At 48.6% G+C, this 26,795-nt stretch overlaps 3 protein-coding genes across 3 annotated transcripts; all 3 read right to left on the reverse strand.

Annotated features, from left to right (window-relative positions):
- Window positions 1-619: 619 nt before the first annotated feature.
- On the reverse strand, window positions 620-4,154 carry LOC107513875 (keratin, type I cuticular Ha1). Its single transcript, XM_016150996.2, has 7 exons — window positions 3,804-4,154; window positions 3,518-3,600; window positions 3,004-3,160; window positions 2,054-2,215; window positions 1,844-1,969; window positions 1,452-1,672; window positions 620-791 (listed from the first exon to the last, which is right to left on the reverse strand). The coding sequence occupies exons 1-7, from the start codon at window positions 4,149-4,151 to the stop codon at window positions 620-622; spliced, it is 1,269 nt and encodes a 422-aa protein (XP_016006482.2). The 5' UTR covers window positions 4,152-4,154.
- Window positions 4,155-11,577: 7,423 nt separating this feature from the next.
- On the reverse strand, window positions 11,578-16,475 carry LOC107513759 (keratin, type I cuticular Ha7). The gene is given in 7 exon segments (XM_016150777.2): window positions 11,578-11,713; window positions 12,462-12,682; window positions 13,049-13,174; window positions 13,261-13,422; window positions 13,700-13,856; window positions 14,852-14,934; window positions 16,047-16,475. Coding segments are annotated over 7 exon segments (1,314 nt in total).
- A 6,164-nt stretch (window positions 16,476-22,639) lies between these two features.
- LOC107513792 (keratin, type I cuticular Ha7-like) lies at window positions 22,640-26,707 on the reverse strand. The gene is made up of 7 exons (XM_016150817.2): window positions 26,156-26,707; window positions 25,853-25,935; window positions 24,915-25,071; window positions 24,388-24,549; window positions 24,176-24,301; window positions 23,499-23,719; window positions 22,640-23,077 (listed from the first exon to the last, which is right to left on the reverse strand). The coding sequence occupies exons 1-7, from the start codon at window positions 26,645-26,647 to the stop codon at window positions 23,014-23,016; spliced, it is 1,305 nt and encodes a 434-aa protein (XP_016006303.2). The 5' UTR covers window positions 26,648-26,707; the 3' UTR covers window positions 22,640-23,013.
- Between the last annotated feature and the right edge of the window lie 88 nt (window positions 26,708-26,795).

Genomic DNA, 26,795 nt, shown 5'->3' on the forward strand with positions numbered 1-26,795 from the left:
TGAACTTTCCAAAGCCTCTTTCTCTGACTCCAGCTCATGCCTCCTCACTTCATACTTGGGTACAATCGGCTCTAGGAGACGTCCAGGTCAAGAGGAGAGAGTGGAACAACTCAGGAATGGTGAAGGGGAGGGAGGGGCCACAACACTTGCCCCTGCGCTGTTTTCCCTCCTGCCACCCTGCCTCACCCCTGGGCCCAGGATGTCAGGCCAACCCTCTGTCCTCCAGGCATGGAACGGCTCCTGGATCCAAGAGTCAGGCTATTATCTGGCCCTACTTTCAAGTGGCTTTTTACAGAGTGCTCAAGTGATGGGTGTGGCGAAACAAATGAATACCAATGAGAAAGGCATCTGCTTTGCCAGGAAAATCAAGTTTATTATAAGTTTCCAAGGAAAGGCCACTGGCACTTGAGAGAGTTTTCTGGACATGCAAAAAAGGAACAGACCCCAATGAAGGATGATGGGTCTGAAATAGGTTGGATGAGCTTCTTGGCTGAACCACTGGGGCGGCTCCAGCCATGCAAAGTGTGTCTTCAGGCCCTTGTGTTGAATGAACCAGGGCCAGGTCAAAACCCCGGAGCCCTGAGCCCTGCCTCCTTGCTCCTCTGGTCGCCTCTGGTTTCTAGCGCACGGAGGAGATACAGGGCCCACAGCGGGAGCGGGGGATGCAAGGCGTGCAGGAGGCAGAGGGAGTGCAGGGGGTGCAGGGGACACAGGGGGCACAGGGGTTGGAGACACAGGGCCCAATGGGCTTGCCGCACGCGTTGGTTGTGGCACAGGGGTTGCAGGGCAGCCTAAAGAGAAAGAAAGATGTAGAAAGGTGAATTGAAGGAGGCTTATAATATATGCCAGAGAGACTCCAAGAGTGGAATAGAATGCCTGTCAGGACTTGGCCTGACCTATAACAGAGAAGGCCACAGGCTCACCTGCTGCAAAGCTCACAGTCAAATTGCTCATGGTCTTCCTCTCATATAGTGCCCAAAGTTCTATGCAGAAACTCTAAAACTCTGGCTTTGATCCCTAACACTCCCCATTCCTAGCTGGCGGCTTTTAAAAAGACTCTTAACTTCTCTCAGCTCCAGTTACCTCACTTACAGTGTGGGGAAAATACTGACCCAGCCTGTCTGGTCGTAAATGTAAGGCCAGATGAGGTAGTATATGGAAATGTACCCTCTACAAAATATGGTATTATAAAATGTAAGAAATATCATTGATGTCATATCACTATTAACACAGTAGAATGAAAAGAATTGGCTGCACAATTTCAGTTTATGTATCAAACAATCCTTGCCATTTTATGTATTTAAGGATGGCCATATTGTGTCTTCTGAGTTCTGTTTAAGCATGTCTGATGTGAAGGCATAATTTCCTTTCCAAGTATGCAATGGGTCCAACTGAGAAGTATGCTTATGTGCGTGCACGGCTTCATCAGATGCCCACAGCTATGTACTCACTTGCAGTCCTCGCTCTCCAGCAGGTCCCGGTACGTGTTGATCTCACACTCCAGCCGGGCCCGGACATCCAGCAGCACCTGGTACTCCTGGTTCTGCCGCTCAAGGTCACTCCTGATCTCAGCCAGCTGGGACTCCACGTTGGTGATCATGCACTGCACCTGGGACAGCTGGGAGCTGTAGCGGGCCTCCGTCTCCGTCAGCGTGTTCTCCAGAGAGTCCCTCTGTGTGGGGAAGATGAGGAAGTCACAGAGCTGCTCCTCTGATGGGGTTCTCCATAGGGCTCCATTGAAGTCAGAGCTTCAGAGGTAAGGGGAGTATGACCCAAAGGGCATCCCAGTGGCTCTGATCCCCCGACCTCACACTTCTCACCCCGAGGTCTGGATGATACCCACCAGGTTGTGCTGGGCCTGCAGCTCGATCTCCAGGGCGTTGACCGTGCGTCTCAGCTCGATGATCTCCGCCTGGCAGGTCTGCAGCTGCTCCGAGCTGGACACCACCTGCTTGTTCAGCTCCTGGGTCTGAAACAACAAAGGGGAGAGACAGCTCAGACCCTGCCTTGAGGGCCCCAAGGGTCCCGAGTGGCCATGCGCTGAGACGCCCACCTGGGTGGTGAACCATTCCTCCACGTCCCTGCGGTTGGTCTCCACCAGGGCCTCGTACTGACACCTGGTCTCATTGAGCACGCGGTTCAGGTCCACGGTGGGGGCGGCGTCCACCTCCACGTTGAGGCGGTCTCCAATCTGGCAGCGCAGGGTGTTGACTTCCTGTGGATGCAGAAAATGCAAGAGTGACTATCCTCAATGAAGAATGGACTCTAAGAAGTGGCATTGCTTATTGAAGTCTATTTCCTTATGAAGGAAACTTCTAATAGAACAGTCTATGACATTCAAGACAAAGTGATCTGTGCTCCATGTGGCCCAGCCACCTTCTCACCATGACTGTGCCATCACACTTGGATTCAAAAAAGCTTTGCAAGAATTTGCTTGGCTACCACTAAAGGATGGACTAATGTTCAACCTTCCCTGTTTGCAGATTGACTGCAGATAACCTCATCATATAAAGAACTGGCTCTACAATTTCAGACTGTATATTGAATAATTTTTGCCATCGAGGAAGAAAATCATGCCATGGCCCCTCTCAGGAGATAGAAGGAGCCCCAGATTATTCTTCACCAAGATTTTGAAAGAGTAGAGACTCAGATTCACCAAGCTTGATACTTTGGCCTTTGGGGGATGAGAAATGACTTTGCACGGCATGAATACAACAACACAGGGACTCATTCTGCAACCCAATTACCAACCACAAGTTGATGGGGGTGCTCCGGGAAACTCAACCAATGCACCAGTTTTGAGTAAAGGAGACACTTCATCTGTGAACATGGGTAGATTTCATCTCTCTATTTTTTCTTTCATTATGAAATGTTAATGTTTTTAAAGGAAATTGATAAAGTCACTCTCAGCTTCGTATTCCTGATTCGGTCACTTCAAATCACCAAAGCCACCCTCAGCTTGAGGTTGAATCAGGTTTCTTCATTTTTCATTTCTGGTCTCACCTGTTCATGGTTGCTCTTGAGGCAGAGCAGCTCCTCCTTCAAGGACTCCACCTGGGCCTCCAGGTCGGACTTGCACAGGGTCAGCTCGTCCAGGATCCTGCGCAGGCCATTCATGTCCGACTCTACCAGCTGCCGCAAGCCCAGCTCTGTTTCATACCTGCACGAGGAATGGAGTCAAAGTGGTAATATGCAGACTTCCAAGCCTCACAGAGGTGATCTTTGATATCCCCATTCACCTTGTCTTCCCACCTTCTGCAATGAGTAGGACCAGGAGACAAAGGGTTCTAGAGGCTCAGTCAAGACCCACTATTGATCCAAAAGCAAACAGATTGATTTTAATCCTTATCTATTTTTGTGATTTTTTTTTTTTTTTGCTGGGTTCCCCTCAATCTCTGAAAAATCCTTCACAAGCAATGGATCAAACTGCTGTTCAGGAAAACTATAGAAATACCTTTTCTTTAACTGGAGATTAAACAAAAGGAGTGAACACCAGTGCGCATTCTGAACAACTCACTTGGTTCTGAAGTCGTCCGCAGCCAGCTTGGCGTTGTCAATCTGCACCACCAGCCTAGCGTTCTCAGACTTGGTGCACAGGATCTGGAGAAAGAGAGGTTGCTTGGTGAGGATTGAAAGTAAATATAAAACTATCCACTTCTTAAAAATGGTTTAAAAAGCCATTCTGCAGATAAAAAGGGGAAGCAAGAGTCATAATGGCATAGAAGCAAGAAAAACACTTCTCTTCAACAGATTGAGAATTGCAGCTAATGCCCTTGCTTGGAGAGGACAGCAAGGCCCCTCACCTTCTGCTGGAGCTCCTCGATGGTCCGGAAGTAGGACTGGTAGCTGGGACACACCAGGGGCTCCTGCTGCTGGCACCGCTCCTGGATGCGGCTCTCCAGCTCCGCGTTCTCCCGCTCCAGCTGGCGCACCTTCTCCAGGTAGCTGGCCAGCCGGTCATTCAGGAACTGCATGGTCTCCTTCTCGCTGCCATTGAAGGAACCCTCACAGAACCAGCCACAGTTGCCCACATTGGCGGGGATGTTGCAGGCCCCAGGCAAGGGGATGTTTTGGCAGCTGGGGGCCACACAGGGCCGGGAGGGGCAGCTGGAGCGACAGCTCAGATTGGGCAGGCAGCAGTTGTAAGGCATGGTGCTGGGAGGAAGCAAGGCACCCAGCTAAAGACAGAGTCCCAGTTCTCCAAAGACCTTATGGGTCTACTTCCTCTGGGGAGCATTTATATCCCTCCACAGAGGGTGTAGACATAGTATGTAATGTCTTTCTTCTTTTTACATCTTCGCTGCTTTTCAAATGCCCTTCTCTTCAGTCTGTTATTTGCCTTCCTTAGAAGAGTCCCTTGTCCCATAAAATCCTTTACTCGGGCTTCTTGCTAAGTCAGGACTCCCATGAAATCAGACTTTGTGGTAGACCTTCAAAGAAGCCACACAGTCTAGCCCAAGTAACTGCTCTTGTTAATCGGGAGTTGGCCCCGATTCTTTTGTGTCACGTGATCCCGTAAACCCATAATCAGACTCATCCCCTGGCCCACTTGGCATTTCTAGGGAGGGACTGGGATTGAGTCAGGGAAGAAGTTCTAAGAAGTGGCGGCAGTGAATTTTCTTTCCATTTGCTTCAAGAGAAGAATCCTTCAATACTGCAGTACTTCATGCCTTGGAAGCCTTGAGGTGGATAAAGACTGGTTTGGGCCGTGGCTGAGAAAGATGGACAGCTGTTTGTGTAACGCCTCCTGCATATCACTTAAAAGAATTGTAAAGGAATTTTAAAGGTGGAGGCTTTGATAATTAGTTTGAGAACAGGAGAGGTTCTGGAGGATGAGATGGTTTTGAAAAAAATTTGAAAAAATTCAAGTGAGAGATCCATATAAATGCATGTAAACTACCTAGGAAAAGTATCTGGAGGCAAGCGAGAAGGGAATAAGGAAGTACATGCGAGGCTTTTCTACAAGGATGTCCTTAGCATTAGAATAAAGTGAGTGGGTGATTGGAAAAGTCAGGAGATAGCCCAAAGGGGCCTCCACGAGCATGAAAACCTTTGAAGGTAATCTTAAAGCTTCATGCGAATTGATCTTATATTCCATAATATACCCATGTTGAATTTAAAATAAAAAAATTGTTCCAAAATTTTCAAGTAAACTGTCTAACATTTTGCCAAACTCTATGTGAAATTGATATACCAGGGATAGGTACTGATCCTGTGTTAGACACCCCATCCTCAGCCTTAGTGCGTTACACATTACCTTTGGTTTAAGAACCAAAGGTAAAAACATACCAAGGAGGGTTCTGTAGTCATGTGACTGAATCCAAGGACCTGGGCATCAGGAGAGAAAATGCTGAGACACAGCATAAGCAGGGGACTTAGCAAAGCAAACTTGGAGTATATGGAGTTGATTTCAGAGATGAAAGCAGACACCAGAAGGTCTGGGGAGGCAGTGGCCAAAGTTCTGGATATACATATACAAGTTGCATAATTATAGGCATCACTGGGTACCACTTGCATCTCTGGTAAGCAGCATCCCAACCTCCACTGTGGCTTTGGCTGCCAGCCAGAGCAGCAGTTTAATTGACAACTTATTGGAGTCCTTCTCCCCATTGAGCTTTCATGATAATATTCATGCAGCTTTCTGCTCAAGTCTCAGATAAAAGGCCCTTCCTCTACCCTGTCCATTATCGCCGCTAATTATAATGCCATTAAGATTCCCCACTGTACTACAAAGGAGCCCCAGAGTTATAATAAAATCAAAATTTCTTTGTTTTCCTCCATGGCAATTAAAAGGGGGAGAAATAGGTGGGTCCAGACTCTCCACAGGAAGGACGCAAGGCTGGGCAGCAGCAGTCAGGAGGAAGCTTCTGTCCCACTTCATCTGGGCTTGGGACAAAGGGAAAGGCCTGTGAATCAGACTGGTGAGCATTTGCTCATAGGAAACAGCATAGCATGGTCCTCCTCCCTCATGGCTCTTGTCAGCCTGCTCCAGAGCACTGGCTGTTTTCTCAATCGTGCCTTCCTCGCCACCTGGGGAGGTTTTCTTCTGAGCCAGACTAAATGCCAGTAGCATCCTCTAAGCTCTTTGGTCTTATCTATTGACCAGCCAGCATAACCTCATATAGGCTTTAGTTAAAGGAGAATGTTTAGGTTCTAACTATGAGAAGATTCAAGGATTGGGTTGACAAACAAGCCAAAATAGAATTTGGCAACAGAGACCGGTGGAAACAGGGAGAGGTGTGTTTAATAAGAGGCGAGAGCTTAAAGAAGCAAGGAGGAAACCTGGAAGGAATAATCAGAACCACCTGGGGCCACGCGGGTCAGAAAAGTGAGCCCATTTTCTCATGAGTGAACCTGGAGGATGCAAAGCTAAGAAGTAGCCAAGACAACCTAAATTGATGGACAGAAGAGTAGCCCACCCTGCTGAGTGTCCGACAAGATGTAAGTGGGGATGACTCAGAAAAGATCTACAGACACAGGACCACAGCTTCTGAGGCCTCTGAAGGAACTGGCATTGTTCCAAGGAGTCCAGACCAGAGCATCACTTCCATGATCCAGTCTGAGATTTCTTTGTGGCCAAGAAATACACCGCTGCCTACACCCAGGCAGCATAAAGTCAAAAGGAGGGCAAGACTACCTGTTCCTGAACAAATAAGGAAGGTGGAGAGTTAAAGGAAGAAAAACCGGAGGAAGTCAGACCTGCACTGGCTTCAGGTCATGGCCAATCACAGCCACACAGAAGATGTGGGAAACAACTGGTTACCTGGAGATTCCTTTTTTCTGTAAAGGGGAAATGGTACAAGAATTCAAGATGGAGATGGCAGATGGACTGGCTGGTGAGTAAACAAAGTTTTTGTCTCTTGTAAATCTAGCCTCTTTCTTGCAGGGTTTTCAAAATGTCAGTTTGCTCGAGTGAATTTGCTTCTGGAATTCATGGGGAAAATGGCACTCTGGCGTTATAAGTTCTCCATGAGCGCCCACAGGTTAGGAGTAGAACATATGTATTCTCTTGATTTTCTAATTGAAACAGCTGCAAATTTTATTCATTCAGAGAGAAACTGAGCAGTCAGTGGACTATCAAACCCACTTTCGTTTTCAGTTTAGTTTTATTCAAAACGCATTAATTGAGCAGCTTCTCCTTGCTGGTCATGGAACTGAAGTGAAAACTAAGAATCATCACCCTGGTAGAGCATGATCTTTTTATGAACAATTCAGGCTAATACAGGTCCCTGAAATATTTGAGAAGTAACAAGAAGGTAGGGAGGTGAGATATTTAAAAAGTGTGAGATGGACTTTAGAAATAGGTTTGTGTTTAATGTAATTAGAAGACTGTATGAATGGCACTATAAAACAATCATTTGTTGACTATCTACCAAGTGCCTAGTATATTATCAAGGCTGGGGACAGAGGGACAAGGGATGGTGGGGAGATGACATGCCCTTGCCCCCTACAAGCCCTCAGTCCTACTAAGCAGACAGACCGATCCACAACTAACTCTAACATAATGTAATATAATTGGGCCTTTTACCCCCAAAAGTTTCTTCCTTCTCCCTTCCACTTCTTTCCAATCCTATTCCCATCCCAAACCCTAGTCAGGGCATTTCATCTCAGTTTACGATTCTCAGCTAGGAGACAAGGGATGAGGCTGTTTCAGATAATTTACCTGTATCTCAAAGGAGGTGTGTTGGTGACCCCAACCACTAAGTGACAGAGGTAGGATGCAAACAACTGATCTCATTAGAATCTCAATCCACTTAAGAATCTTTGCTTCAGCAAGGCCTAGTAATTCATTGTTTCGACATTCGGTTCTCCTCGTTTGGAAGGTTACAGGGTGGTAGTGGTGATTCCCCATCACTCCCCCCCTGAGGCATCCCCATCTGTGGGCACCAAAATGAGTTTCAAAGCAGGTGAAAGAGGCTCCCAGGGACGTGGCTGGGACAGAAGAAAGAAAAGAGGCTATGCTAAACCAAGCAAGTCAAAGAGGAAATGGAAACGAGAATGAGATTAGTAGAGAGAAATGAAGGTGACACCTGCTGGTGAGCAGACACAATGCTGCCACCCTCAGGGGAAGAGTCCAGTTGTGGGGTGGAGGCATTTTGGTGGAGGGATTTGGAGGCCGATGTGAATGACTGAGGCACATGTTAAGGGTATCCAACAACCAGGAAGGAAGTAGGGGGAAGGAGGCAAGAAAGATTTGGGTGCAAAAACCAGCATACAGGGAGTACAGGGAGAGCCTCAACTGAAGGAGGCCAGGAGACAGACAAAGGTCAGAAGCTTAGTCTGAATATGGTTGGGTAGGGAGGACATTGCAGGGTGGGATAAAACATGAGGAAGATGATCCTTGGGGAGAGTCCCAGGCCCTGTAATACCTTTGCCCTCAGCCACCCTGCCCTCCAGCATTGATTATGGGTCTGAATGTGAAGCGTTATCCAAAAAGTGCTTTGTAAATGGTAAAATGAGAAACATATGTAAGGACTTCGGACTATTTCTCTTCTCTTCCTCAATAGCCAAAGTGGTTTTAATGGCAGGGAATGGGTTGATCTTCTTTGGTGATTCCCAGATATTAAAATTGCTGAGATCCTCAAGCTATTTTGAGAACTTTCATTCCTTGTACTACCTCTTGTGGCATAGAGTCTCAGAAATAGTTGCTCTAGCATAAACATTCTCTTGTTTCCTTCAAGGAAAAGGAATCAAAACATTGGGGTAATTAAGGGTCTGTCATCCTGCTGACACAATCTGAGACTTGGCCTCTGTAAAGCACAGAGGTGAAGAGCACAGTTGCTAGAGGCAGACTGCCTGGATTTGAATCCTGGCTTCACCACAGTTGCTGAGTGACCTTGGACATGTTACTTAACCTCTCTGAGCCTCAGTTTCTCATCTGCAAGATGAGGATGACAAAAGCATTGGCTTCATATAATTGCTGTAAGGATTAAATAAGTTTGCGTATACAGACTCATCTATAACTTAGACCGGTGCCTTGCTTGTAGTAAGAGCTCGGTGAATGTGAGCTTCGATTACAATGATGAGGATGAAGATACGTGGTGATGACAATGATGATGAAGATGGAGGAAACGATGATTGTGGTGTTGGTGATGATAGTGATGATGGTAATGACGGGATGTTTGGTTTCCAAGGAAGCTCTTCACACTTTGCCACGCATAATGATCCCCTCCATCCAGTATTTTTTCCCAAGAACCCAAACCACTTCACACATGTACACGTACACAAACAATGTCTCATCAAAGCTAACCTTTCAATTATAAATGACAGGACATTGGATGTGAACTTAAGAAATATGGGTCAATCACCCTCAGGCTCCGTTGACTCATTTCATGTCACCAAAAGAATCCCTCAACCACTGAATGACTCACCTTCTCTCCCTCTCCTTAAATGGGAAGAACAATTCTTGCCTACTCTGTCATGGTGCAAGCATAAGTGGGTTTATTTTGTGAGACAGCTTTGAACTTGTTAAATGAAAAGAGCTATTTAAGTACAAAGAAGGAGGTGGAGGTGTTTGGGCCAGGTGCTAAATTAAGACTAATCAAGATTGTTCTTTATTATTGGGACTTACTCTTGGGTAAGCGACTCAGGGGTGTGTTACCTGTGCCCAAACACCTCCACCACTTGGGAAAAAGAGCAGAAGCACAGTAGAGGAGAGGGGGGTGTGTGAGAGCCCCTGACCCTTCCAGAGCCTCCCTAAGTGGGAATCCTGATGCCTCCCCAGCAAATCAGTTCCATCTACACAGACAGTGGCCAACAGGTAAGATCGTGGGCTTGAGTGCAGTTGGAGACAGAGCATCCGGGTCCTGGCTTAGCTCCCTCTACCCCTGGGGCTCGGAACTGTGGTCAGTCCTGCAGCAGGACTGGCTGGATTCAACAATCATCAGCTGAGACATTTTGTAAATTGAAAATGTTTCAGTGAGCTACTTTGATTTAGGGGGTTCACAGAGCAGAAAAGGAGACAGTTTGTTGGCTCCACTTTAACCCTTGTGCTTTCACTGACAAGTAAGACCTAGAAAGCAAGGACTCATAGAATCTGGGGGCTAGAAGACCCTCTATAATCATATCATCCAGGCTCATCAGATACCTGAGTCTCCACCTCAACATCTCTACAAGGTAGTTGCAAAGGCTCTGTTTGGATAACTCCAGTGATGGGGAACTCACTGCCTCCTGTATTTGGCCAGTTGCAATTCTGCTTTCTGGAGATATTCTCAGCCATGGCTGCCTAAATATGGAGCTTCTAGTCCATTTGTTTACTGCCTGCAACTTTTAAGCCTGGCAGCTGCCAGAAGGCCTTGTCAGTGGAACCTGTGGGGAGGCTTGGGTGGATCAGTTTGATTGACCCTTTCCAGATTGATAGTGTGACAGGCTCAGCAATCACCATCATTTAACATGTCCAGAGTTTTGCAACATGCCAGGGAAAGGTGCTATCTTGATGGTCTGAAGGATTCCCCACCCATGGGACCAGTCAGGAGAGCAAGGCCAACCCCTTCCACAGTGTCTGGCCAGTTGGGGGCTCACTCCCCAAATAAACTTTGTAACCCAGTGGTTCTCAAATTTGAGAGTACATGAAATCATCTGAAAGTCTTGCTAAACCAGACTACCAACTCAGAAAGTCTGGGGTGGGGCTCAAGAATCTGAATTTTCAACAAACTCCCAGGTGATGCTGGGAGGCCCACAATTTAAGAACCACCACCCTAAACCTTCTCATGTTTAATTTTTTTTTCCCTTCAAAGCTTTCAACATATGGGCTTTGGATCTAGTTCAAAGAGACTGAGATTCAAGCCTTGACTCAGCCACCAGCTGAGAATAATAACAGTCACTCCCTCTTTGCAAGGGTTTTCATGGGACCCTGGTCACAATGTCTGTAAAGCCCAGCACAGGTCTTTGCTCATAAAGGGCATGTGATCACAAAAACTTACCTTACGTAAGGGTACTCTAGGGAGACCCAGCAGAAACTCTGGCTGGAGTTTTTCCTTTGCACAAAGACCAAGTGGCCTCATCCAGATAAAAGCGGGGGGGGGGGGGGGCAGTTATTTAGTGTCTGTACTTTTAAAGCTCTGTGAATCTGACTTCTAAATAGGTGTGGTCAGGTCAAAAGCCAGCTTTCTCTCACCTGTGCCATTTTGCTGCGGTCCCATTTTAACCCCGACGTCTCTGGCTTTGCAATCTCCCAGAACCACTCTGGTGAGTGATCCACAACCCCTGCTTCTATGGAAAGGCTGGCTCAAGGAGCTCCCAGCAACGCTCTCAGCACAGGATGGAGAAACTGAGACCAGCAGGCATTGGGCTCCTTATGCTGCAAAAGTGAGGTTTATTAGTAAAATAAAGACGAGGTTACCTGCCACATCTCAAGGACAGTAGGAGACAAGGGAAAAGAGAAAATAGTAGAGAGAAAAGGAAGCAAAAATCCAGGGGCCGGAGCTGAGCTGCCAGATCAGAAAGCCCAACAGAGAAGCACTGCCTGGCTTCAGTCCCCCAGGCTGGCCGAGGAAGTAAGGCTCAGACGGCAGGCCTGGTGGAGCCAAGGAGCAGGGACCATTTCCCATCTTTCAGCACCTTGGGCTGAGGAATACGTCAGCACTGAGGTGATGAGCAGGGCTCACAGGCAGCCTGAGGAGGCCTGGAAAGGCAGGAAGAGCAGGAGGTACAGGCTGTAGGGGCTGGTCTGAGGGTGCTGGAGGCTGGGGTCGCACATGGGTTGCAGAGAAGCCTGCAGAGAGAGAGGAAAAAAAGGTGGTTTTAACAGTGGCATCAGAAATGCGTGAAAGACAAAAGCATATAGACACTTTAGACTTAGAAGAGCAAACAGGGTTTTAGAGCTTAGTGGTCCCTCTACACCTAGAACTAGTCGGTGACTTGCCCACAGGCCACAGGGAAGCTGTGGCCCAAGCTCAGCACACGGATGTACAACATCAGTGTTACCTTCCATGTGGAAAGGCACACGGCCAAGGGAAAGACAGCAAGGCTGACGGAGTGAAATAAGGCCAGATGTCGGCCATGCTCTTAATTTAAACACAGCCCCCTAATCTTGTTCCTTGTTGCTTAAAGGGGTGTAGTATCCATCTTACCTTTTTCACAGTCTATTGAGAAACTAAATAAGAGAATAGGCACACATGCCCTGTGCTTTATTTTTAAATGCTGAGTTTCAAGATCCCAGCTACCAAAGTACTTCTTCCAGAGAGAATTTAGCAAAGCTCGCGTGCACTGAGCTCTCTGTACTGTAGCCCATGTGGGAGCGACTAGCATCTGGCAGAGTAACGTGGTCAACATAGTGGACAGCATGAGCTGGAAAGCTCCTGCACACCCTCCTCGATGTCCAGGCAGCTCGCCAGGCTTCCTGAGTGACAAGTTTGTCCCCAAAGATTGGGTCTGTAATGCCAGCCTTTCCTTTTAGGTCATTGCCAATAAAAGGTGTCTGCTTTTACACATGACATTGACACAGACATCAGAGGACATACTTGCAGTCCTCGCTCTCTAGAAGTTTCCGGTACGTGCTGATCTCGCCCTCCAGCTGGGCCTGCATGTCCAGCAGCACCTGGTACTCCTGGTTCTGCCGCTCCAGGTCGGCCCGGATCTCTGACAGCTGGGACTCCACGGTGCTGATCAGGCTCTGCATCTGGGCTAGCTCGGTGCCGTAGCGGGCCTCAGACTCACACAGGGAGTTCTGCAGGCAGTCCTTCTGTGATGCCAAAGAGAATGGAAGACAGGTTAATAACCATGGACCCCTGCCCTCGGTCTCTTCAGTCAGACCATGACACCCCAAGGCATTGCCAGGCCCAGAGAACGATCTAGCTCCCGTTCTCCAGCTGGAAGAACTGGCAACATGCTATAAACCTTAGGAAATGTTTGCAAAGTCTCCCTCGTCTGAGTTAATGTTCATTCCTCAGCATCCGTATTTATGAGAATGTTCAATGCAACAGAGGTGAGGCCAAGGTTTAAGCCGCGTCCTGATCCATGTATAGGGGAGGCATGTACCGAACGAGGAGCTGCTCATGGGAGTGGTTGCCAAGCTGAATCACAGTTCCATGCACGCAAGGGAGCTCACCAGTGTGTGCTGAGCCTAAAGCTCCACCTCCAGGGCGTTCACCGTGCGTCTCAGCTCCAGGATCTCCGACTGGCAGCACTGCAGCTCCTCGGAGCAGGACGTGGCCTGCAGGCTGATGCCCTCGGACTGAAGCACAAGCGCACAGAGACACGATCACCTCCCTGCCAGAGGGCAGCTGGGCTCCCCCGCCCCGCTCTGCAGCGCCGCCTCACCTGAGCTTGGAACCACTGCTCCACATCGCGCCGGTTGGTCTCCACCATGGCCTCGTACTGGCACCGCATCGCCTCCAGCACCCTGCTCAGGTCCACGGTGGGCTCAGCGTCCAGCTCAATCCGGAGCCTGTCCCCCAGCTGGCACTGCAGAGTGTGGAATTCCTGCAGGCATAGGAGGAGGACGTCCCAATCCTGGGCCCCCACTGCCCTCCACCCAAAGCCTCACCTCCCACTTCCTGCCCTCCCCAGCTCCTATGTGCATGAAGAATGTGCTCCCACTAGAGGCCACAGCTCCCTTTCATGGCTTGTGAGGTTTAACTATAAGGCAGGACCTGCAGAGCTTCCATCCCCAGCAGGGAGAAAAGCCTTATTTCTTCCCCAAAATGAGCCTGAATTCAACCCACAGAAGTCTCCACATGTCGCACAAAGAACCACGCACCTGCTCGTGGTTCTTCTTAAGGCACAGCAGCTCCTCCTTCAGAGACTCCACCTGGGCCTCCAGGTCGCACTTGGCAAGTGTGAGGTCATCCAGTACCCTGCGGAGGCCGCAGACGTCGGCCTCCACCAGCTGGCAAAGCGAGTGCTCTGTCTGGTATCTTTACCAGGGCAAGTACAAGAGTCAAGTTTGGAGAGCAGAAGGGGCCCCAGGACACAACTTACAGCCATAAAACCACTGGCTTCCCTCTGCAGCCTGATTGAGAGTTAGCATTTCCTGTGTAGTGCACTCATAGCCAGAAAGCAACAGGGTGTCCCCGACCCAGGCAACACTAAGTGCCTGGGATGAACCAGGGCAGAGCAGCCGGTACTGAGGACACTGGGATAGATGCATGGCCAGCACCTGCCCTCTCGGGCTGCTGGCAAGAGGGGTGGGGTGCAGAGTACTCAGGCCATTGCAATGCAGTGTGATCACTGCAGACCCTCTTCTACTGAGATGGACCTTGGCGTCTCCCTCAGATTAGAAGCCGGACTGCCAGAATGGGAGGAAGAAAATAGCTTTCTTCAGCTCTAGAGGAATGAGGCTTCCAAGGCACCCTGAAGAAAGACAGTAAAGCCCAATGCCCCTTCCTGACCCTGGGTCAGACCTTCTCAGGTAGTATGAACTCTTTGACCTTCTCATGCCTCCATGGCAGGCTGTGAAGCATGACACCCACCATGAATCATCAATGCTTACGAATTGGAGGAGCTGCAGTATGGAAACATATCCTCACTGAGGCAGCAGATTTTAGTATTTAATGGCCTCCGGGTAAGAAGCTGAGGGGCAAGTTCCAGTTCTATCACTCAGTAGCCATGTCACTTCAGTGCTCTGAGTCTCGGTGTCCTCACAGAGTTGATGTCATCACTGCCCTGCCTGCCTCACGAGGTTCTTCTTACAACAGAATCAAGTAGGTGATTCTAAATCCTGTTGTAAATTATAAAAGCTAAACAATTGCGGGGGAGTTCCAAGGTCTTGGGCTTCATGCCCTTCATTTTCTCCTGCTGGAACTATTGGTTTGAGTCTTAGTCAATTATGTCTCTGCCAACCACCTCATAACAGAGGAGAAGCCATGAGAGGCATCTGGCTCCTCCCCCTCCCCATCCTATCCCAACTTACTTGGTCCTGAAGTCATCTGCAGCCAGTTTGGCATTGTCCATTTGCACAACCAGGCTGTTTTTCTCTGATTTGATGCGCAGAATCTGGGGAAAGAAAGTAGGCTCCATGATCCACTGTCCTCAGATCATCTATGGCCTCAGGTCAAAGGAAGTTCTGTTTTTTCTGGGGTTCGAACTGCAACATCCCCTTGGACAACGCGAACTCCCAAACATGTAAGAGATGCTTGCGTGGTGCAGGAGATGGGGTGTGTGAGAGGGTGCCTGGCTAAGGGTGAAGCCGTAGAGCCAAAGGAACTGGGAGACAAAAGGTAGTAGTAAACCGAACATAGAACCAAGACTTAATTTCATTTTGCCAGATGCGATGCTTAGCCTGGAGGCAGCAGAGTACTCAGGAAATTGCATTGCAGAGTGATCCCTGCAAACCCTTACAAGAAGATCTGGAGTCTAGACCAGAGAACAATGGCTGGTTATGAAAGTTTTAGATAAGGTAGGATCCACTCCTAATAAGAAGCCCTTTAGGCTGGTTGCTCAACCTCCCCAAAGGTCTTCTCTGAATCTAGCCAGATTTTGGTGGCCCCTCTTATGACATTCTTTGTCTTTCTGTCTCCACAATGAAGATATAGGTTTTTAAGAAGCACTGACTTGATAATCAAAGTGGACAGCAGTTATCATAAGAGGCAAATGCTACGAAATGGATACACACTGTCTTTTAAAGGACATTAGAACACACTCCTGCACCAGAAGTTTGGCTGCACTGTTTTTGAGAATTGTAATTTAAGAATTGTAAGTACTAAAGCTGAGTAAGCAGAAACTCAGAAGCCTGGACAGTCAAATTCTATGTCCCATCCTTTACACATCCCCGTTCACTCCAGAGATTCTCTTCTCCCAATCAAAAGAACATTTCATCTGTGGCTATTTCCAGTGCCAATCCAGGCCCTAAACTTTTAGTACAAGGTCCAGGAACATTGTTCTGTAAAGGGCCAAATAATAAATATTTTAGGCTTTACAGACCACAAGTCTCTGCCACAACTACTCAACTCTGCCATTGTAGCACAAAGGCAGCCATAGACAATACATCAATAAATGAGCATGGCCGTGTACCAGTAAAACTTTATTTATAAGATCAGGGAGCAGGCTGGATTTGGCCTGTGGGATGTAGTCTGCCAACCCTTGAGCTGGAGCACCACACACCTCACCTTCTGCTGGAGCTCCTCGATGCTCCGGAAGTAGCTCTGGTAGTCTGGGCACACAGTGGACTCGTGGCATTTGCTCCACTCTCGGATCTTGGTCTCCAGCTCCGCGTTGTCCCACTCCAGCTGGCGCACCTTCTCCAGGTAGTTGGCCAGCCGGTCGTTCAGGAACTGCATGGTCACCTTCTCGTGGCCGTTCAGGCTGCCTTCACCGTAGGCCCCACAGTTTCCGATGTTGCCGGGAACGTGGCAGGTCCCTGGCAAGGGGCACGCGGTGTTGCAGCTGGGGGGCAGACAGAGGCTGGGTCGGCCCACGGGAGTCGTCCCCACACGGACTCGGTTGGTGTGTGCCATGGAGGCTGAGAGGCCCGGGGAGGTAGCCCTGGCCTCTGATACCCGGCCGGTGAGGAGAGAACTGCAGCCGTCAGAAGTCATGGTGTGAAAAGGCCAGACTCCTGCTTTGTTGACAGTTGGATTTGCTTGAACCTGAAAACTTCCTTCTCTCCTAGACCTTATATAGGTTTGTAGTGGGAGTTTGTACAAGAAAACTGGCATTTTCCTCATGAATATTTATGTCGATCGTTGTACAATCACTCGGTTAGTCAGTGATTTTGTCTCCTATAAAGAGTTAATGAGGTCCATGAAAGAGGCCCAACCCACACCGGATGCTTCTCATCACTGCAGAGTCTTAGAAAACAGAAAAAAAGAGGTCTTCTTTGAGCTTCTGGGGCTATGAATTGCTTCCCCTCTATTGGCTTATGTCTGTGAAACAATCAAGAACCAGAGACTCCTAAATTTTCCTCAAAGTCTCTGTTGCTCCTATAGTCTTTTCCTACCTCAGAATATTTCCATCATGACAAAGGCTGAAATATTAGTCAATCAGGCACATTGAAAAAAAAGAGAAAAATCACAGTTAGTTTGTTTCAGCAGATACGTATGGAGTACCCAGGCTGGGGCACTGCTTGGCCTGCCCAGAGGGAGGGGTGTTAGATTTTAGTAAGAAAGCTAGGAAAGTAAATTTCCTTGACATTATAAAGGTAATAAGAAGGAGTGTTTGAAAATTTTTTAATAGAAGAACTGTGAGGATTTTAAGTAGAAGAGAGAATATCGAGAGACCAGAAAAAGACTTTGCAGAATAGGTAGCATTTAAAATGTGTTTTGAGTGACAGTTTCCATGAAGGATTAGGGGAGAGAGTGTCTCTCACAGAGAACAAAATGAACAGAATCAAACATGTTTGGGATATGGAAAAGACTAGCTGTGTGGGTGCTTATAATAAAGACGTGGACTCCAGCCCTGGAAAGCTGTGTTTAGTCCAGGATGTGGGAAACCTTGAATGCCAGGACCATGCCATACAGAGTCTTCAGGTAAAAGTGAGTCAAAGATAAGGATAACCCCTTGGAAGCTGACTTTCCTCAAATATTGTTGTAGCCGCCAGCCCCCGAAAGACACATGGACCACCAGAACTCAGTGAGTTATAGGAAACACACTCTTTATTCAGCCAGCTGGGTCTGCCAGGGGTACGCAGACCCCAAATTAAGCAGCCCCAAAATGTAGAAGTACAGGGTTTTTAAGCCCAAAACTCCATTCTTCATTCTGTCTGAACACAAAGGGCTATCTTTCTTCTATTCACTACCTGTCAACTCACAGGTCAGGTGCGTAAGCGGGAGTACAGAAGCAGAAAGCTTGTTAGAATGTTATGTTCCTATGGGTGACAGCCTATGTTCCCATGGACACAGCCAAGCAGTAATTTCCAGTAAGAGTCAATTTTTCAGCCACCACAATATGAGGAAAAAATAGCCAAGTTCCTCTTGAAGGAATGTAACAGAAAAGAGATGGGAGTCTCCTGTATAGGGGAAAACACTAGGCCAGAACAATGAAAGAAAAACCTAAATGCCAAATCGATTTTGGTGTTTGAAAACTAAATAACACACTTTCAATAACCCGTGGGTCAAAGAAGAAATAAATCTAATGAGAAATTAAAGTTATTTTGAACAGAATTAAAATGAAAATACAATGTATTGAACTGATTCGGGCAATTAAGACTCTCTTTGTGCAAGTGTGAAACTGATAAGGCATTTGGAAAGTGGGAGAAAAAACTTGGGAATGAAACTGGGTGATTTGTGATTCCCAAAAAATAAAATTGTGTTCCTGTGCACGGGAGTCTACAGCCTAATTAAGGCAGGCAGTGATTTGCACTTTAGGGCGTCTGTTCTCAAGGGTCTCTCCATCCTTTCTGGGCATCTGTCTTTGTTAGACACTGATCCTCTCAGGGACTGAGTCCCTCCTTATTTTAAAGATACACACTCAAGAACTTTGATCTTTCCTCTTTTGAAACTTCTTGCATTTCTTTGAAATGCACCTACCTCGATTGTCCATTACTTAGGAGACTCTAGGACAAAATTTAAATTTCCTTAATCTTCAGACACAGTCAGAACATCAGAAGTTTTATGGCCGCCTCTATTCCTAAAACAAAGAAGCCAGTGACAGGTTATTCAATAAGCCCTGGAAAAGGGCAGACAGCCAGCTTCCAGGATATGCTAAAGACGACGCTGCTCTGATCCCATTTTAAGATGAGTGACCTCACCAGAAGGGCCCTTGAAGCAACAGTCCATGTTTTAGCTGGCTCTGAAACATGGAATCTCCAATCCAAAAGCCATCTCAAAGTCCTCTAGTCTAGGACCCTTGGGCATTAAATCCCTGCTGATAATCTCCAATTAATTGTCCAGTCCACCATTTTCCAGAATGGCCCACCCCATCCTTGGCCAGCTTGGCCCCTGTGGCTCACAGTAGCCCAGGCTTTGTGCAAGACACTGGAACCAAGAGATAAATAATGTCTCTCTCAGCCTTAAGGGACCTACAACATAGGGGGATTGTTAGAAAGTTGTTCTCTATGGAGAGACAAATCTACCTCCCTGCTATTTCTGCCTATTGTTTTCATTCATTCATTCATTTATTCAACATATTTATTGAGTACCTACTCTGTGCCAAGAAAGAACTGGTGCTGGACGATGGTGAAACACTAGCAAGGAAGTCAGAGAGTTGCCCTTTAGTTAATTTACTTTCTAGTTCTAACCATGGGGTTCCAGGAATGATAAATCCAGCCATTCTGCCTCATGGCAGAACTTCAGATCTTTCTGACAGCTATGTAATTTCTCATTTCCGGTTTTTCACTTAGCAGGGTTCTAAGTCCCCCTGCCATCCTGAGTGTGTTCCTCTGAATATTCTCCAAGTAATTCCTATCACCCTGCCAGTGGATGTGTACAGAAGTGTACAAATGTGGGCGATATTAACCAAGGCAGAGTTTACTGCCATCATTGACCTTGTCACCCTGACCTACTCCAAATGATCCATTATTCATGAGCTCCTGCCACAGCAATGCCCTCTCAAGGCTCCAAGGAGGACCGAGATGAATCAGAGAAATTCCCACTTCTCAAAAAACTGAGAGCAGTAGAGATAAGTCATGTTACTCAGAGGAAGGAGAGGTCACAGAGCACTAGGGATATAGAGTATCAAAGAGATTTGATCTAAAACTTAAAAGTTAGGCAGGAAGAGGCTCTTGCCAGAGCCCTGGCAGCATGTAATAGAAACCAAATCAAGCCACCAGCAGTGCCAACAGGAAGGAAGGGATAAAGGACAGAGATGTTACAGAAGGACTCTACAGAAAGGCTCTAGAAGGCTGAGCGATTTGCTGTATGTGGGGATCAAAGAGGGGAGGGTTACCAAAAGTCACCCCTGGGTTCCTGGGGCAATAATGTGGTAGGAAGGAAAGCTGAAAGTCAAGGCAAAGTGCTGGCTCACGGGAGAGGAGCCGAATTCAGATTTGGAGAGTATGAAGTGTAGCGAGTGGGGCTGCCCACCAGGGCGTCAGAGAGAGACACCTGGAGCCAGGAGAGAGCATCCTGGGCTGTTTGGACACGTGAGAAACACTCTTGGGCTGCTGAGGTGTCTTGCACCTGGCACGCAGAGGGGCTGAGTTGGACCAAGGGTTCAAACAGGAGCAGCAATCCTTGGTGGGAGAGTCCCCTCCCCCTGCTAGAGGGGAGGTGGCACTTGTAATCTCCAAAACAGGTGGCACGGAAGATATTTTGGTTAGAGAGAGTATCATCTGAAAACAAGCGCAATCTATATTCTAAATGAGCTGTCTTTCAGTCGTGATATGAGTCTGGTAGTTATACTTTTGAAAGTAAAAACAACATTAAGTGAGAAAATGAGGGTTTTTTAAGTATTCATTAAATGAGAAGGTATGGATGAGAAAAAAGGTTGGGAAACACTGCATTAGATGAAGGAAGAGAAATGATTCAACAAAATGAGCTCGTGAAGATTATTATAAACTGCCACCGGAAGGGACAAATTTAAGTTTGTTCTTAGGAAGAGGAAAGGAAGATGATGAGGGTAGGGCAAGGCAGGGCCTTAGGCGTCACGTATCATGGACCACAAAAACATCTAGTATCTAAATCTAAAAGGTTTCTGTTCTGGAAAGTTCGGAAGTCCACCTTGATTGTCTTAGCCGCCCGGTGTGCACGGTGGCAGGAGCAGAGCCGTGGGTTCTCTCCCACAGCTATCTCAGCGACCGCCAGGACCCGTCGCCAGCCACCCTGCTCCTCTCCACCCTGCGGCCAGCCGTCTTCTTTCTTTCCACTTTGCCGAGATTTGGGAGAAAGGCATTTGGAGTTGAAAAATGATGAGGGGAGGGGCCTGCGGAGGCCTCGCCGGAATTATTATCTGAAGCTTAGAAAGAAATATTACACACCAGCACACTGGGAGTGCAGAGCTGATAAACTAAGGACTGATGGATGGGGTTCGTGTGAGGTGGCTCAAAACTGGATTTGGTCCCAAGCCGAGAAAGCAGAAGTCTGAGGGGGAAGAAAATAATCAATCTGGCTGAAATTATTGTGGCCAACACAAAAGTAGATACCACGTCTAAGGCCAATCTGTGAGGGCGTCATGATGTTGCCAGGCCACAGAGAGGAACATGATGCGCAGACGGGAGAATCACTCTGAGGAACAAGAGCCTTGGGACTGGGGTCCAGAGGGAACCCTGAGCCCTCAGGTCGTAATAATGGCTGTGAGTAAACCGCAGTGTCCGAGTGCCTCCCTAGGCTGCAGTCCCTCCTGTGTCTGAGTAGCCTTTTCTGCCATGCCTAGTAGCTGTGGGAATCCCACAATTAGAGTTCATTCAGGGTGTAACCTGGCTAGGCAAGTGGAGGACAGACCAGATTCCCATGGCCCCATCACAGGAAGGGGTTGTGGCCATTCCTTAAAACATATGACTCCTGGGGATTACTTGAGAGAAAGAAGCCCACAAGAGCCCAGTGGACATTCTTGTTCTCTGACAGCCCAAAGAATGCTTTCTTGATTTCGGTTAGGCCACTTGGAGTGAGAAACCAAGCTCCAATAACAATGGGGGATGGTTTTCATTATTATTTATAAGTGGACAGGAGAATGGCCAGATTTCCAGGCCACCAACATGGAAATGTATGGCCCCTGATGCTACTAATGTGTTCTGCTACCACCTCGTCAGCTCCTCTTTCCCTCTAGGACAAAAAGACTCTCCCTGCTGGTTCCCAGGGAGCTCCATAAACCAGTATTCACTGAGCATCTTCTATATGGATTATTATGTGGATTACCCTTAACAACAGAGAGGGAAGTACAGTTATTCTAATTTTACAACTAAAAAATAGGCCTCAAAAGAGTGTAGTGACCTGGACAACTTCACTCAGCTGAGGCGGGGTTTGAGCCCAGGTCTGTCTGACACGAGAGCACATGGTCTTCTTACCATATTATGCTACCACAAAGAAGGACCAGGTTTGCATTAGTCTTTTGGACAGGGGTACATGGGCGAGCTGAGATCTGAGAGCTTCATTCTCCTAGACGTACAGCACTTGCCAGACAGTAAAATTGACGAGCACAGCAATGGAAGGAGCATGACCTCTCGGGTGCCGCTCCCCAGATGCTCTTCTATTGTGTCCAGCTGTGAACCACATTGGCCTGAAACAGTGCCACGTCCAAGAGGCAGGCAAAGCCTTCAGATCACTCGTGGCAACTGCAATCTCCAGCACCGGCACTTGGAAGATGATCACACACATCAGTGGCAATATCTCTCTAGAGAAAACTACATCCCAGAAGGGAGCCAGGACCAAGTCAACTGTCCCCAGGGCCCAACCTGGGCCTCCATGTTTAAGAGCAGCCAGTGTGAATGAGAGAAAAAGAACTTGGCACTTGGCCAAGGCAGTTCTCAACATGACCTCCCTTTGACCAGGTTGGAACTCTAAGTTGTATGATTTTGCTCTTGAACAAAACGCCAAGAAGATGAAGATGCCAAAAGCGTGGTAGGGACATGTTAGTTCTGAGCTGTTCTGAAGGAATTCAAACTTGGCACCCAACACTGCTTCCTTTCACCAGTCTACGGGCATCGATGGGCAAGTTAAGGGCACATATAACGTCAGCAAAGAGCCTTCAACCCGAGGCTCCAAGAAGTCCTGGCAGCAACATGTCGGGCCAGTGACCACCCAAGGGCTCGAGGGCTGGGGCTCTTTATCATACCACATATGTTGCCAAACACAAGAAGGAGAACACTTAATATAAGAAAGAAGTTTATTGACCATTTGATACAGGAGCCCGATTACATTTTAGAAGATTCTGAAGCACTGGAGTAGAACTAAAATTCCAGAAGAGAGATTGGGAGGGGGAGGGGAAGGGGGGGGACAATAATTTAAGTGAAAGACAATACAACGTTGCAAAAAAAAAAATCAGCTTAAGGCACAAACAAGAAGCTACTGCTTAAAAGTATCTGCTAACCTTTTGAGTCACTGAAAATGCTTCCAATGGGTTTGGTGTTTCTGGGAGGAAGACTAAGCAAGTGAGAGTAATCCTAGCCCTGGTGCAACCAGCCTTGACCTTCTGCTTTGGGACTCAGACCTTCAGAACTGGCTCTCAGCACGGGGTTCCACTGGCCAAGAAAGACCCACAGGACTAGGGGGCACAGCTTGGACGAAGGGTACAGGAGGCAGGCGTAGAGCATGGATTGCAGGGAAGTCTGCAGAGAGAGAGAAAAGGACGAGTTAGACATGGAAAATAAAAGGCTGTCTCAGTGATGGGTGGAAAGAGTAAGGACCAGAATTATATAGGACAGATCTGCCACAGCAAATCACACAGTTCAATGGAACCTATTTGAGCAGTCCCGCTTCCACTCTCAGTTGTGTTTTTCCACATTCAGGTGTCCCCTTGGTGGGGGCGGGGGGTGGGGGAGGTGGGACTTGGCTTAGGAACCTGGGTACCATTTGTGTACCATTCTATCAACAGTACAATCTGCACACACCAGCAATGGTGAATGAGTCTCTAAGCAAGTCTCATTCTTCACAATGAGATCTCCTTCCACGAGCACGTCAGTTATCTCTAAGAAATCGCCTGACAGTCAGGTATGTGTCTTGGCCAGGAATTGCCCAGGTCACACGTACTTGCAGTCCTCACTCTCCAAGAGCTTCCGGTACGTGTCGATCTCGCCCTCCAGCCGGGCCCGCACGTCCAGCAGCACCTGGTACTCCTGGTTCTGCCGCTCCAGGTCAGCCCGGATCTCAGACAGCTGCTCCTCCACGGTGCTGATCAGGCTCTGCATCTGGGCCAGCTCAGTGCCGTAGCGGGCCTCGGACTCACACAGGGAGTTCTGCAGGCAGTCCTTCTGTGATGGGAAATAATGGGGTAAAAGTCCCAGGTGATCCATATTCAACAGTGAAAATCATGGCCAAACTCACCAGGCAGGGGACAAATTCCAAGAATTCATAGGACGTTCTCAGAACTCTGGAGAATTCACTGTGACAATGACTTTTCACAAAAATAAAAATCTGACTTGAACTGTGTCACCAACACCTGACATGAAGTAGACAACTAGTAAAACCTCGTAAAATGAGTGACTGAATCTCCACACCTTATTATAAAAGGAGGTGGTATTGACTTATATAGACGCCATTTTTCTGGGTCAAACTAACCTTAACAGCAACCCATCTCCACCCGAGAGACAGACCTTGAGGTCTAATATGATGTTAAAGGAACTGATTAGGGAGACTTCTAAGCGATGCTGCTACCAGGCCACAGACTGAGGCACGGGCAGTGCGGTGAGGGTGACCAGGACCCGTACCAGGTTGTGCTGGGCTTGGCGCTCCACCTCCAGGGCGTTCACCGTGCACCTCAGCTCCAGGATCTCCGACTGGCAGCACTGCAGCTCCTCGGAGCAGGACGTGGCCTGCAGGCTGATGCCCTCGGACTGAAGCACAAGCGCACAGAGACACGATCACCTCCCGGCCAGAGGGCAGCTGGGCTCCCCCGCCCCGCTCTGCGGCGCCGCCTCACCTGAGCTTGGAACCACTGCTCCACATCGCGCCGGTTGGTCTCCACCATGGCCTCGTACTGGCACCGCATCGCCTCCAGCACCCTGCTCAGGTCCACGGTGGGCTCAGCGTCCAGCTCGATCTGGAGCCTGTCCCCCAGCTGGCACCTCAGGGTGTTCACTTCCTGTGGGGACGGAAGGACCCAAACTCTAAGTGAGGAAAGGGCTTTGCACAGAGCAGACAACACCTGAACCCCTCTCCCGACGAGCACACTGAAGGGTAAACCCACACACGTGCTGATGTGAAAGGTCTGGCCAGGGTCCAGCGGGAAGAGCTCCACTGAGACCTTCCCAAATTCACAGGGCCAATCTTTAGAGAAGAGACTCCCACTTGGCCACATCCCACAGAGTCACCCCGACTCTCAGACCCAAATCCACTGATTATCCTGAGGCCAACCAGGCCCAGGTTCTGATCCTGGAGCCACAGGGTGGGAGGTGCTTCCTCTCTGCCCAGCGCCCTCCCCGTGAGTCTGCAGCCACGGGACCAGACCTGCTCGTGGTTGCTCTTGAGGGAGAGCTGCTCCTCCTTCAGCGACTCCTGTTGGGCCTCCAGGTCGGCCCTGACCAGGCTCATGTCATCCAGGAGCTTTTGCATGCCGCACATGTCCGCCTCCACCAGCAGGCGCAGGGCGCGCTCACTCTCATGCCTGCCATCACGGGACGTGCAGGGTCAACAGATGCCAAGGAGAGCCCCTCCCAGCTGCCCCGGGTTCTTCTTCACTACCTTGAATCCTCATTGGCTCACTTGATCAACAATCAGTGTGTAGGACCCTGTAGCTACACAGCTGATGGTCAGTATTGTTATGCCCATTGAGCAAATGGAAACCGAGGCTCAGAAAGAATAAGGGAGTTGTCCAAGATGATTAATAGTAAATCCTGGACTCAACCTAAATGATCAGACTTCAAATACAGTATTCATTCTGCCATAAGGGGGTCATCTAGCCAGGAAGAAGAATGGCTTAAAAATAAGAGTTCTGGAGCTACGATTTGCTACTTTACCTATTGGATTAATCATTTTGCATTGTTTTAGCTACGATAATAATTCTCCCCACTGATGAATTAAGCCAAGGGTCAGAGAGTCTGCCAACAACCTGTGCACTAAAAGTTTATTGTTGCAATGACTTGATTTTGCTTCTGGTTATAACACAAAACCCTCTTATCTTCTAGATATGGGGAGAAGATGAAATAGGATCTAATCAATCTAGACTATACTTCCTTTTCTTGTTATAATGCTTTTGTTCTGTTCCATCCCATATAATGACTATTTCTAGTAGTCGGTTAAGTTATGGTTTGGAGAGGAAGAAAGTGAGCACTTATTCATTGATTGATTCTGTTTTCGAACACCTACTTTGGACCAAGTACTCTGGTGGGCAGTTGGAAACAGAAGAGAAGAGAGAAGTCACTCTGAGCCCTCTTGATTCTACTTACTTGATTCTGAAGTCATCCGCGGCCAGCTTGGCATTGTCAATTTGGCTAATCAGCCTGGCATTCTCCGCCTTGCTGCACAGGATCTGAGGAAAACCAGGACAGTTCACACACACACACACACACACACACACACACACACACACACACACACACATCGTACCCAGCCTCAGCCCTACGTGTGGTGTCTGCACCCCTGCTCAGGAGAACCCAAGACCACAAAGTCTTTGAGCCTTCGGTGCTTTCTGCTTGCCACACCCCTGCCTCCCGCAGACCCGGCGTATCCCGGGCTGCCCCAAACCTCACCTTCTGCTGCAGCTCCTCGATGCTCCGGAAGTAGCTCTGGTAGTCCGGGCACACGGTGGACTCGTGGCATTTGCTCCACTCTCGGATCTTGGTCTCCAGCTCCGCGTTGTCCCGCTCCAGCTGGCGCACCTTCTCCAGGTAGTTGGCCAGCCGGTCGTTCAGGAACTGCATGGTCACCTTCTCGTGGCCGTTCAGGCTGCCTTCACCGTAGGCCCCACAGTTTCCGATGTTGCCGGGAACGTGGCAGGTCCCTGGCAAGGGGCACGCGGTGTTGCAGCTGGGGGGCAGACAGAGGCTGGGTCGGCCCAGGGGGGTCGTCCCCACACGGACTCGGTTGGCGTGTGCCACAGTGGCCGAGAGGCCCAGGGAGGCAGCCCTGGCCTCTGCCGCAGGCTGGCCCCCAACATCGATGCAGGGGATACAGACGTTTCTTTCCTCGGGAATCGTGATGCTGCCCAGAGAGGGGGAGGAGCTGACGAAGAAGGAAGCCATGCTGCGGGCTGAGGATGCACAAGAGGTTCAGAGTGCTGGGAAGGCCAAGACACTGAGTCTGCCAAGCCCCTTCCCTCCTAGGCCTTTTATACCCCATCCCAGGCGGGCGTTGGCTCAGCGCTTTGCCCTCTCTGCCTTGATTCTCCAC

The sequence above is a fragment of the Rousettus aegyptiacus genome, unplaced genomic scaffold (genome assembly GCF_014176215.1).
Source record: "Rousettus aegyptiacus isolate mRouAeg1 unplaced genomic scaffold, mRouAeg1.p scaffold_m13_p_6, whole genome shotgun sequence".
In the NCBI taxonomy this organism is placed as follows: Eukaryota; Metazoa; Chordata; class Mammalia; order Chiroptera; family Pteropodidae; genus Rousettus; species Rousettus aegyptiacus.

Coding starts and splice junctions, on each gene's coding strand:
- LOC107513875 (XM_016150996.2), bottom strand. CDS start 4,151: ATGCCTTACAACTGCTGCCTGCCCAATCTGAGCTGTCGCTCCAGCTGC. Junction 3,601..3,803: donor TCGAGGAGCTCCAGCAGAAG/GTGAGGGGCCTT, acceptor CTCTTTCTCCAG/ATCCTGTGCACCAAGTCTGA. Junction 792..1,451: donor CTGGAGAGCGAGGACTGCAA/GTGAGTACATAG, acceptor CTTTCTCTTTAG/GCTGCCCTGCAACCCCTGTG.
- LOC107513792 (XM_016150817.2), bottom strand. CDS start 26,647: ATGGCTTCCTTCTTCGTCAGCTCCTCCCCCTCTCTGGGCAGCATCACG. Junction 24,550..24,914: donor TCAAGAGCAACCACGAGCAG/GTCTGGTCCCGT, acceptor CCGTCCCCACAG/GAAGTGAACACCCTGAGGTG. Junction 23,720..24,175: donor GCCAAGCCCAGCACAACCTG/GTACGGGTCCTG, acceptor TTCCCATCACAG/AAGGACTGCCTGCAGAACTC.